Source organism: Staurois parvus, unplaced genomic scaffold (assembly GCF_062004578.1).
Source record: "Staurois parvus isolate SC_StPar_1 unplaced genomic scaffold, SC_StPar_1.0 ptg000321l, whole genome shotgun sequence".
NCBI lineage: Eukaryota > Metazoa > Chordata > Amphibia > Anura > Ranidae > Staurois > Staurois parvus.
This window is the reverse complement of record NW_028318117.1, coordinates 9314294-9327199: the sequence shown is the minus strand read 5'-3', so window position 1 is coordinate 9327199 and position 12906 is coordinate 9314294. Positions and strand designations below refer to the sequence as shown.

Here is a 12906-nt window from a genome sequence, read left to right as displayed (position 1 = left end):
TGACACCTCACACAATTGAAAGTAAAGAAACACTTTTTTTTATAAAATTGAATTTTATAATATACAGTATAGTTCACTTACAAAGATATCAAAGAATACAAAAAAGGTGCAAAATATTTCCTTCATAGCTAGTGATAAAAAAAATAATAGATAAATACATATATGACATCAAAGCAGTATACTCTGTCAAAGCTTACTTGCTTTTTGTCTAAAATCTATTATAAAAAAAGAGGAAGCTCTTTACCACATCTCCCTGTTCTACAAAGACAAAAGTCACTTCTGTGGCTACAGCGCAAAGTGGGAGTTTTCACCAGGTATTCTTTGCTTAAATTGAAAAGGCACCCATCTTATTTTATATTTGAAAAGCAACAAAAGAATTATTGTACTTTCTATATCACTTAAAGCTGAGCACCAGCAGATATTAAAAAAAGGAAAGAAAAAGAAGAACACCCTCTAATCCAGCTAGTATTTGTTACAATGTATGAATTTATTTTTAATACCAATATATGTAACTGAATACGTAGTTACAATATATTAATTTCTGAGGGGTAGTGCATGCCAAAGTAAGAGGTAGAAGAACAGTATCCTCAAGACAAAACATGCATCTCCTACATGAAAGCATGGGTTATTAACTATGCTTCTGACTTATTTGTTGCTGGGTTAGTCTAAACACAAAGTAACAAAAATCATTTGGTTTACTAAAAAAAAAGACCCCTTCACCTTGCCCATTCAGGAAGGTGTGTATTAAGTCCAGTCCCAAATTCTCTTGTATTCACTATTCCAACACCCCCCACTCTTTCACTCCTGGCTTCCACTGCAATACACCCTGTGCTTACATGTGACTGCTTCCCTCCATGCAGTGCTTAGACCAAAAAGGATGTGGGGTGGGGGTGTCACTGCTTCTATTAAAAGGATAAGTTCACCTTTGGGAACATGTTACATGTTCCACCCAAAAAATGGGTGGAACATGTAACAAGTTCCCAGTGCTGGAGCCGCTGCCTGCTCTTCTGCATCTCCGCTAGCTGTCACTATTAAAAAAGAAAAAAAAAACATCCAGCTGCGTTATTCATTTACAGATTCTTTGTGGCTGTCAGCTTGTAGTTCTGAATGAACGCTGTTCAGCGCTATGGTAGTTCATTGTCTTTTCCGGTCAGCGTGTATCTGCTTGCCTGCATGAGGTATTAGCACACAGATACACTGACAGGTCTGCAGGAATATTGCTTGGCGCCTGGGATCTGCTGATCATGGATGCAGTGCTTTCTAGGCTCCAATTTTAAAAAAAGTAAATAAATAAATGCACATTTTTTTACCTGCAAAAAGATGTGCATTTATTATTTTTTTAAAACACGTGAACTTATCCTTTAAGCTAGGACACCTGCCACAGCCAGGTATTTTATGTTTTCCAAAATAAGATACTTCAAGGGCATTTGCAGCATACAACTTTTACCAATATATTTTAAAAAAAGCAGCAAAAGTTAAAAGCAGTCAGGCCAGACTGCTTTTAAATGTTAATTTTTTCCACTTTTAAACTACGCTCAATATATTTGGCATCATGCCTCACTCAATACAGGTATCTTAAATATTAACAGCACTTCTCAGGCTGATAATGCTAAGGCATTGCATCACAATCAGCATCCGTCTTGTTAGCCTGCCATATGTATTCCCTCTATGGCCCACAGGGCTGCTTATCAGAAAGGCTGCCAAACAGCCAATTCAAGGAGCTTGCTTGACAGGATGACAACACTGCTTCGAATTGTAAGGTAGCAGATTAGTGTTGTCAGCGTAAAGCAGGAAATGCGGTTTGTTACTGGCATAAGAAACAAATTCAGAAAAAAGAACACTGTATTCAGTGAGGCATGATGCCAAACATACTGAAAAACAGACTTACGGTAGTATTTACAAACAAAGTAACATAAGTATCAAGAGAATACAGTCCAGTACAGAGATCTATAATCACTGCGATATTGGCACTGAAAGAAAAATTATGTGGCAGGAAAGGGGTGTCTCTGCATACAAGTCCAACATGAAGCAGCCATAGATAGTTTATTCTAGCTGTAAATTCAAACATAATACTAGATAGGACTATTAAAGTGGTGCATCAATCATTGCATAGAGCATACAAAATGTAAAATTCATAACGATTAATCATTGTAATTATAAAATCACAACTTTTTCTCTAAAAAGAAAAAAAAAAAAAAAAAGAAAAACATTTCTTTGTTGTTAAATCCATTAACTTTTTGCCTTAAATGTATTAAGTTAATCAATTGTTATATGCAAGAATGTATTGTAATTCGTCTGCTGTTGTATGTTATAGATCCATACGTAGTCTTCTCTTGAGAAAGTGAATGGTTGTTCATGAAACGCTTAGAGAATAAAATCTCTGGATTTTGGAAACATTTTAAAAAAAAAAATCAATGTATATAACTAAGACAATCTACACACGATCAATGTATCTGTATAGAGAAATTTTTATATGAATGGAATTGTCAGCAAAGAAAAGTTTTAATGAAAGTTGTGATTTTGCAATAATAATTAAAAGTCATGAAATTGAGATTTGTCTGCATCATATATAATAATTGATACAGTACCTTAAAGTACTATCTAGTATGTTTATTTTGAATGTTCATACAATGATGATGGTGCACTCAAAATATGCTACCTTAGGGCATTTAAATTTTTTTTTCCGATTATTCTGGCTTCATTTCTGGTTCAAAAGGTAGAGAAGATAATATGAAATGGCGTTATCAGTCACAAGTGCCTAAAATAGGAAGCTCCCCAAAAATACTTCAATAAAGCCAAACTGCAGCCAGAACTTTTTTTTTTTACGTTTGCGAAGAATAAATACTTCTGTGATGTTTTATTGCAGTCTGTGACCCCATTTAAACCAGTAATGAGGAAAAAGCTCACAGTGAGGATACAAACCATAGTTAAAATCTGAAAGAGGTACTATCCCTTCTCCACTGTGTCCAAAACCTTAACAAAAAAAGTGTTGGCTGTCGGTTTAAATCTGTACAGAAGGAGAGTGACAAACATTGTTTTTATACACAGGTTGAACCCATTACCCGCTTTGTCAATTGCTGAAAAAACAAACTTCCCTAATTTTGCTAGAGAGTTGCTTACACGGTTTCAAAAAGAAAAAAATAAAATCGGTAACTTAAAATATAAAGTAGGCAGTAAGCACTAAAAGGTGCTCTGCCGCCATGCTATAACCCGAGTCAAAGCATAATTCAAGTGACTGTCTAGTATATAATCTTTCACAGAGTGTTAGTAACAGTCATACAACATATATATATAGACATACATTTATATAAGGACCCACAAAGCTGGTTACACACTCTCTGTAGCATAATGTCAGTGTGCACCAATGTTGCCAATACTGGTCAAAGCCATGTCAGTCCAGCCTTCAATTGTATGCTGAAGTCGCCGGGTACTTCTCCAAGACAGCCGAGAACGGCGGGCGCAATGCAGATTTTTAGCCATTAAGCTGTGATAATTCAAAATTGCTTCTTTTCTGAGGACAAAACACATTTTTTTTTTTATTAGGATTTCACTGACCTGCAACAAAATAAAAATGCCAGTTGTAGATGACTGATCGTTTTACACGTTTAGATGAATGATCTTTTTACATGTTTCTTTAACCACCTTCCGCCCGCCCTATAGTACGACGGGCACAAGATGGTTCTCTCGTTCTCATAGGAAGTCATATGACGTCCTTCCATTCTCACTGCGCATGTGCAGCTCAGGGAGCGCACAGCACGGCGATCACCGGTCCGTCACGGAAAGAGCTGAAGATGTCGGCTCGGTCATGTGATCAGCTGTGTCCAATCACAGCTGATCACATGTAAACACGGAAATGCCGGTTATCGGCATTTCTCTCCTCTCGAGCTGTCAGGCTGGAGGAGAGCTGGTAATCGGCTTTCCGCGGAAGGGACATGTACACTGATCATCAGGGCACTGATGATCAGTGTGCCCTGATGATCAGTGTGGCCCAGAAGTGTCACCTGTCAGTGCTCGTCAGGGCCACGTGCCAGTGCCCATCAGTGCCACATATCAGTACATACCAGTGCACATCAATGCCACATATTAGTGCCCATCTGAGCTGCCTTTCAATGTCACCCATCAGTGCCACCCATCAATGCCATTCAGTGCCGCGTATCAGTGCCATGTATCAGTGCTGCCTTTCAGTGCCCATCAGTGATGCCTGTCAATACTCATCAGTGCCCCATCAGTGCAGCCTATCAGTGCCCCATCAGTGCAGCCTCATTAGCGCACATCAGTGAAGGAGAAAAATCACTTATTTACAAAATTGTATAACAAAAACTAAGAAAAAACGTTTTTTTTCCCCACAATTTTCTGTGGTTTTTGGTTTGTTTAAGAAAAAAATAAAAAACCCAGAGGTGATTAAATACCACCAAAAGAAAGCTCTATCTGTCTCAAAAAAATGATAAAAATTTAATATGGTTACAATGTTGCATGACCACGCAATTGTCATTCAAAGTGTGACAGCGCTGAAAGCTGGAAATTGGCCTGGGCAGGAAGGGGGTATAAGTGCCCTGTAGGCTAGTGGTTAAAGGGGATTTCTCCAAACTCCATGTCATTTTAAAAGCACCTACTACGCTGCATATCTGGGAAGAACACAGATGTTGTCCAAACTTATGTTTGAATATAGACAACTAAGCGCTGTCTTTGCAAAGCAAAAAATACGATACAGCGCATTGGAGGAGGCTGAACACACCTGACCTCCTCACTTGGGAGATTACGCTAATATTTAACAGATACATACTGTATACTTTGTTGTTGTAGAAGTATGTTCATTTTAGGATGCAGAAAAAAGAAGTCTTCAATAATGCAGAAGGCAAGTTTTGAAATCTGCCTTATTACCACGTTATCCTAGTTTTATATTCACAAGATTGCCTGGCAATCACCGGACCTTGTCACTTGACAACATTTTACATACAAAAGTAGTGAAGCTGCACAGTGATAATTCTTTGCATTAAAAAAAAAAAAAAAATTGTGTTCGCTGCATACCATCAAATATATTAAAATATGAAATTTGCATAAAATTTTAAGTAATTAGTTGTTTCTTTTAAAATAACATTTAAAAAGTCAGCTGAGCAGACAAAGCATTAAGCAAGGAAGCTCCACTGTAAGGAGCAAAGAAAGGATGTCAACTCAGACCACAGTTGTTTCACTAACAAAAAGACTGACGTTAGGTACCATAATCTTTTACATGCAGTCCCTTAGAACCAGTACAACCTTCAGATGAGCTTTGGCCTCGCCCAGGCTTAGATTGCTCAGATACCAATAGTTGTCATTGATTATGTTAACCTTTGCCATGACATAATTAGTCACATGACATCAGGGCTTCTGTGCAACCACTTACTACTGCTATAAAAGTATGTTACTCATGGTAGTATGGAAGCAAAATGTGCCTTTGACAAGTCATGTCAAGTCAGTTTGCTGCCAACTATTACTGATTGGACATTAAATCAAGATTATTGGGCAGGCTAATTTGTACTGTACTAGTGGTTCTGACTCCCTAGACCCCAGCCTATATGTCTTGCCTCCATCACAACAGGTTCAACTCTCTTAAATAAGAATTGGTACAAAGAGGACAAAAAAAGGACAATTTGGAAGAAAGAAGAAATAGAACTTGAACTGTTAGGTGCCAGTGTGTGGAAAGCAGAACAGAAACATTACTGTGTGTTAGCATATCAACAAATCCCATGCAAAAAGTTTGAAGAATACACAGAGAGTTTGGGAACTTTACCTGGTGATCAGTATCTTCAGTTATCAATTAGAGAAACTGTCATATCACTGATAATAGATGGAAGAATGATAAAAATGTCAGCAGAATTTTATATTATTTTTGTTACCATGTATTAAATTCTGCTTTGTGATTTATAATAACTTGTGCATTTAAAAAGAAAAAACAAAACAAAAAAAACACCATCTAAAGCAATTAAGCCTCATTTTATAGACCCTTTTTACCATTTCCAATTGGGTAGGGATTTGTTAAAAGTCAATGTCTTATTTGCCTTCTGTGCATGTGCCCTATTCAAGATATTTTTATTTACTTTCTATTCCACATACACAACATAAAGTGAGAGGAAAGCTCTTCAAATGGAGAAAAAAATGTCAACAAGAAACAAGTGTCCCCATTGGAAGGTTTTCCCCTCCACTCCTATTCAATTGTTAATTTTTCATCACTTTCAGTCATGGTTTCAATGGTCTTTAGGACAAATAAAAGCTTAAATCTCCCTAACAGGGACACAAACTGAAATAGCACCATCTAAAAACCAGAGAAAAAAAAAGGCTGATTTGTCCTTGGACACACTTATATAGAATATGTAAATCCTGTGCCACTAGTTATATAATTTGTTTCTTTTACACAAATTGTGTGCTTCTTTGGTTCCAGCATTCCTTATTTACAAATAAAAAATGCTGATAGGAGGAATGAAAATAAGACAGAGGTACATCTGGTGTCTGATCATAGATGGCTGTGGGACCTGCACGTTCCTCAGCTGTGACACGCAGGCAGTTGCAGGACTTCCTTTCCTAAGGCCTCTGCCGTGCCTTGCAAGTGGAAGCAAGAGAGGTTAAAAAGGTGGTCACCTGCTGGTAGGAACTGAGGTTAAAAGCACTCTATCACTCTTTGAACTCAGAGAAAAGGACTTTACAGCGAGTAAAAAAAAAAAAAATCCAGTTCTCTCTTACATTTATTGAAGGACACTGAACACAGAGACATTCCAAAGCAGTGAAAATTGAAGGATGGGAAGATCGAGCAAACAACCCAAAAGAAAACCCCCAGCAAGAACAGAAAACTCAAACTGCTGCCTACAAAAAACAGTGGCCAAAAAACACATTCGAGGATTTCAAAAAAAGCAAGCATGGAAAAAAACAAAAAACAAAAAAAACCCATACAATATAAAAGGACAAACAAATAGGAAACAGATTAGCAAACCAAGACACCGATGCAGGAGCTCAAGACGACCCATTTGCCCTAGCTGACTAGGTCACAACGGGAAAAAGGAGAAAGCCTGACCCCTTATGGCATAGGCCAGAACCAAAGAGGCTGAAAAAGCCACCAACCTAACATGGACCAGCGTGGATGACGAGATGTAAGTGTTTCAGTGGCATGAAAAAAAAAAAAAAGTGGGAGTAGTTACATGGCATCCCCTAAAAGCAGGCACAAGTCAAGGAATGCATACTCAAGCAAGATACTGGTCAACGCCCCACTGGAGAGGGCCAAAAATCACAGAAACCGTCACGGAGGAAGTGTGTGAGGGAAACCTGGAGATTCGATCCAAGGAAAAGACCTGAACCATGCAAAGGAGGCCTTCCAGGTGCAATGGTTGATCCTCGGAGAAGAGGAATCATGTCTTCAAAGTATGTAGGAATAATTGCAGCCGAAAACCCCATGTCCCCAGGAACCTGGCTTTTAGGAGCCAGGCCAACAAGCTGGAGGAGGGGGAAGTAGGGAAGATTGGTCGGCACTAGGAACAGGTACAATGAAAATGGAAGATGCCAGGGAGTGTCTGTGACCAAGCGCACCACAGCTGTGTACAAGGGATAACAACGTTAATCCAGAGCCACAAGAATGACCAGAATTCCTGCAGCCATCATCCTTTGCAGTAGTCATGGAAGAAGCCAAAAAGGTAGGAAGGCATAACCAAGTCTTAAACGGTCCCATGCCACCAGCAGGTCATCCATTTAAGGATCACCATGAGTTAGGATACCTTCCTGCTGAGATGCCAGGATAACCAATGGAAAAAGTGCCAAGGATATAGACCATTCTCAATGGTACAAAATTTGACAGCTGGGGAAATCAATCAGCCAGTTTCCCACACCCGAAATGTACATCGCTGAGAGAGTAGAGATGAGAAACTCCACCCACCGTCGAAGGTAAGATACTGTACCTCCAAGTAGCACTGGTGAATGACATAAACCGAGCATTGGTGGAGGCCAAACGAGACAGACAAAATCTGATGACCCATAGTTTTAGGCCATTGATAGGTGACTAAGATTCCTGCATGCCCAGAGGACCTGGGCTGATGGCTGACTTGCCAGCCCCCCCATCCCCTGCACAGGCTGGCATCTGTGGTGACCATGAATCAAGAAGAGGAAAGAATGACTTGGGGAATAACAGAAAGGGGGACCAATGCCACCAGAGAAGGGAAGACTTGGCCCACTCAAGATTCCATCTGTCCAACAAATGGGATTTGTCCCAGTTGGGAAGAATTTCCTACCACAACTAAGGCATGGAGAATGGGACACCATGTCACAAAACAGTTATATTCAAGGCATGCTATGAAAGATAACCTCAACTGAACTTCCAAGCCATCAAATGGTCAGCGTTATAACTAAACGCATGCAAAGCACCATGGCAACTGCAGATGAAATTTGAGATGAGAGTACTGTTACACTCAACCACCGACTACCAGAACCCAATATGGAATGTACTAGAGATCAGTAAGTGGGAATGGAAGTAGGGTGCAGTTATCTCAGCCATGAGACCCTCATATAAAATAAAAGTAGCAGAGCAAAATGTGGTGAAACACCCCACAAATGCCCAGGTCAAACAGCCCAAAAAAAAAAAAAAAAAAAAACCACATACCAACAGTAGATAACAGAAAGAGACTGGCAGAACAGGTAGAATAGATGGTCTGCAACAGGGAGCCGGGAAACATGCCCATAGCTACCAAGTTAGAAAAAGTATGAGGTTAAAAATGTGGCTTAGTATGCATGCAAAAGCAGTAAATCAGCCTCCAATAGCAATAAGGAGGGGCCACATACAAACAAGATAAACACTCAGGGTTTGCAACAGTATGGAAGGGAAAGCCAATCCCTATAACTCCTCAGGAAGGAACTTCCAGCCTGCTTCCACCTCAGAAGCCCAAGGGATTAGGCACGGGAACCAGCAGGGAATACCGAGAAGCAGCCACAAATCTAATGAGACCGGGCCACCAACTCAGCATACCCAGGAGATCTTAGCAGTGCTGGAGCCAACCTGGCTAAACAGAGATCCTCATTAGCACCCCATTAGGTTAAACAATGCTGTACAATTGGGTGGACAATAGACGTGATGTCATCAAATAGCATCTGCCCATCACAGCTCCACCCAAACAGGATAAGAGTGCTGGGCAATCACACTTCTGTCCCCAGCTCAGAAAACAGAGCGCAGGCAAAAGTGTTGTGTCATTGGAATGGTGAATGTCCACAGAAAAAATGGTGGGCGCATTCACCTGCCCCCCTTCCAATATAAATACAGGCCAGTAAGGAAAGGGTGCTGGACCTGACGTAATAGGGCAGCATCCGTCCATTAAAGCTCTGTCCATGCAGGGTGGGGACGCTGGCCTTGGACATTATGAAAGATTTACTTGTAAAACGAAACCCTGCAGCGGCACACTGTCTTCACAGACAGGGCTTCCATTTTCACCCGGTCTTCCTTCCAGGTTTGTGGGTTCCAGGCATTTGAATGGCCGAGCTGTGATGGCACTTTCATGCATGTACATGAGAGTCATGGCTGTGGCACAGAGCTCTGGACTGACCTCAATTCACCTCAAGGTGACATCTCAGGCTGCAAAACGTGAGTATCTCCTAAATGTTATAAACTCACCTGTAGGTACAAGTGACAAAGTGTATTTTACTACCAATTTAAAGGATAGACTTAGAACATTCCCTGCCCACAAGCAGCAGGATGCAAAGGCCACACTGAAGATGCAGGAGACCAGCACCATATACCCTCACAGCCTTGGGAGACATATACCACTTGGTCAGAGGGGAGGAGGGCCCACTTGTCATCAGAGTCACCTAGGACCCAACGGATCTTCACTGGCCAAAACCAGGGGGTCACTGACTGTGGGGACACAAGCAGAGATAGCAGCACAGTGTCCCCTAAACTCTGCCCCAATACAAGGGTACAACATGCAACACTGAATAGAAGGATACTAGTGGCATAAAGTACTAAAAATCACCCGAGAAGGTACAGGGGAGGAAGAGCAGGGTATCCAAATTACTGTATCCTGGAGACAGGGTTACCTTCCCTGGGACAGGATGCATCACAGCTGAAGAGCTGTCTGCCTGGGAGGACACTGTGACCACCCAGCCTGAAGCCAAACAGTCATATGCAGCCCCCCATGAAGAGCACTCACAGGCTGCCCATCGTCCACGTTGGGCTGTCACAGCTGACCCAGCGTGTACCTATAGCTCTGTATGTACTTGTAGGCTAAACTGGGGTGACTACAGGTTCTATATTATCCAGCCTATTCCCAAGTTCAGCTGTTCATAGCAAGTCTAGAAGACTTGAAAACAAATAAGAAAAAAACAAAACAAAGAAATACCCTTAAAAAAAAGAGGACTAAGAGTCCCAGCAGGGATCTTAGGTCCTTACTCCTCAACACTAGGTGAAAAACAGAGATGCCCACATTAGGTGGGGGTTTTAGTTTAGCCTCCATTGAAGACTGTTCATAGTTGGTGCCCTGTGATTTTTTTCTCAGCCTCTTGTCCTGCTCCTGAAGGTGGTGCTAGAACCCTATGGTTAAGAGAAAAAAAAAAAAATTTCAAGCAAAAGGGTACTAGCAATAAAATCAGTTTTAACATAGAGCTGTAAGTAAGATGTACATCCTCTTAGGACACTAACAAAAAAAACAGAGGCATGCTCGTAGTGGGAGGGGTTATCCTGGGCTGGCTTAAACTTTGTTTGCAGGTATCCTCCTGCAACGGCAGTAAAATCAGAATGTTTAAGACTTCCTGTTTCCCAGAATTGATGAAAAAAGAAATGCATTTATTATTTAACATTAAATTAAAACTAAATGCAATTTTTTTTATATTTTGAGGGTGGCGAGGGGATTAGAGCCCCTGCCATGTTTTTATTGTGGTCTGTATCACCAATTTAGAGATTCATACTCTCTAGTTGTCCTGATCACCAATTTTGATGGGAATGAATGGGAGGGTAAATCTAAAATTTTAAGCTGCTCACCAGATCAGAAATAACTGTCTAAAAAAAAAAAAAAGAGGAAAAGCTTCCTAATGAGACATACAGTAGGTGGCAAAAAAAACACACATTTTAAAAATTTTAGAATGGCTTTAGATATACTTTAAATTCAATTTACATATTAAACACCAAAAGTCTCTCTACATTCGGTGTGTATTTAAAAAAATATATTTTCTACCAGCTCATCTTTAGCATAAGTTGCCCTCTAAAGTGGGCTAGCAGAAGCCAGGCAAACTATTCTCTCTGGAGATTCGGGAGGTTAAAGCAGGTGCTGGCTTAAGTGGATGCCTCCCACAGTCCTAGATAATGCCTTCCTGATATCAGATCTATGCTTCAGGCAGTGGCAGACCCAGGGGGAATGAATCAGAGAAATAAATCCACTTTACCTTTCTTCTTTCAAGATGGCATCATCAAATACCCTAGAGAGACGTTTTAGCTGCCGGATTCCTGCCGAGACGGTTTCCAGGTCTTTGTCAAATTGTCTGCAAAGAACATTAAAACTCAGTTTAAAAAAAAAACAAAAAAAAGAGGATTCACTAAAAAGAGATTCACTAAAGCTAGCAGAAAGAATTAAATGGTTAAAATGTCCTTTGGGACTGACCATATGGAATGTGTGAATGAATACTATTTGCCTCATATGTTCATAGCACATTTTATTCTAGCGGTCACCATGAGGGATGTGCATTGATGCCAGTGAAATCATGTCTAACTACGGTCTACTTTGCAGCTAATGTAGGAATAGCAGACTTTGTTTCAAGCAATCAAGAAATTTGCAAAAACCTAAACAAAACACACAGCATAAGAAATCAAAAACACACATTTAAAAATACTGCATTCTGCTTATGGAGACATACGTTTTAATGAAGAATGGGATACAGTTGCAGAACATTTTTATTTTTTTATAATCCTCCAAAATAAATATTATTAAAAGCCTCAGCTGTATAAGGAATCTAAAAAGGAGATACCATTGGCGGCTGGTAATGAACTGGTTTATAGCGGTTTATTAACCCCTTAACGCCGCACCTCCTGGAACAGATTTCTGATGCCGGATCGGTGTTTATGATCATGTGACCGCTGTGATCAGAAAGCTCCCATTTCTGTTTGGCGCCGGTAACTGAACTCTCAGTACAGGTTTATTTACATATGCAGCCTATTGGCGCCTCCTTAGATGGGGCCTCTTGGCGTCAAGGCCCACCCACCGAGCGGATGCATATTTGTGTCCTCTTGGTGCCAAATTTAATTTAAAAAACATTTTTTTTTCTTTAGCTAAAAGTACAAACAATTACGCAATCCGGTTCACTTGCACCGGGTTACAAAAAATCTGGATGCTAAAGCAGAGCTAAACCCTCCTATCCTTTACAGCTAATGTTTAAACATTATAAAAATCAAAATCAAATTGAACAACTTCCATAATGAGGAGAATAAATTCCAATTGTTTGCACCCCTTTCCAAGGTTTTTCAGTAAGGGCTCGTTCACACTTGACTGTTTTACCAATGCTTGCCAAACGCTCCTATAGCGTTTGGCAAGTGTTGGTCCGGAGTTTGCGGGGTGTTTTTTAATGCTTGGCAAACACTCCGCAAACGCCGCATGCGCGGTTTAGTGGCGGTTGCTAGGCATTTGTCAAGCGTTAAAAATGCCCCACAAACGCCTATAATGAAGTTTGAATGGTGTTCCTGCTCCGCAAACGCCCCGCAACCGGCCGGGTGTTTGCGGAGCGGCACCATAGACTAGAATAGGAGGCTTCAACGCCTCCTGGCTCGACCAGAGGTGTCCGTTTTGCCGCGATGCTAACGCTCCCGTTAGAACAGCACCATGTGCTGCAACGTGCGTTTGGGAAGTGGTAAAAATGCTTCCCAAACGCCTCTCTGCCGCCTGCACACAACGCTAGTGTGAACGTAGCCTTACTCAA

General features: G+C 40.7%; 1 protein-coding gene across 2 annotated transcripts in view; it reads right to left on the bottom strand.

The window, feature by feature from the left end:
* Positions 1 to 468: 468 nt before the first annotated feature.
* PIMREG (PICALM interacting mitotic regulator) overlaps positions 469 to 12906 on the bottom strand; it is a 33623-nt gene continuing 21185 nt past the window's right edge. Inside the window, exons 3-4 of one of the 2 annotated variants that reach the window (XM_089683788.1) lie at positions 11383 to 11478; positions 469 to 3511 (exon numbers count right to left, since the gene is read on the bottom strand). In XM_089683788.1, the coding sequence (XP_089539914.1) occupies positions 3352 to 3511; positions 11383 to 11478 (256 nt within the window). In that variant the 3' untranslated portion in view covers positions 469 to 3351. Of the gene's footprint in view, positions 3512 to 5770; positions 5818 to 11382; positions 11479 to 12906 lie in introns of those variants that run through there. The other variant, XM_089683789.1, reaches the window with a different exon arrangement.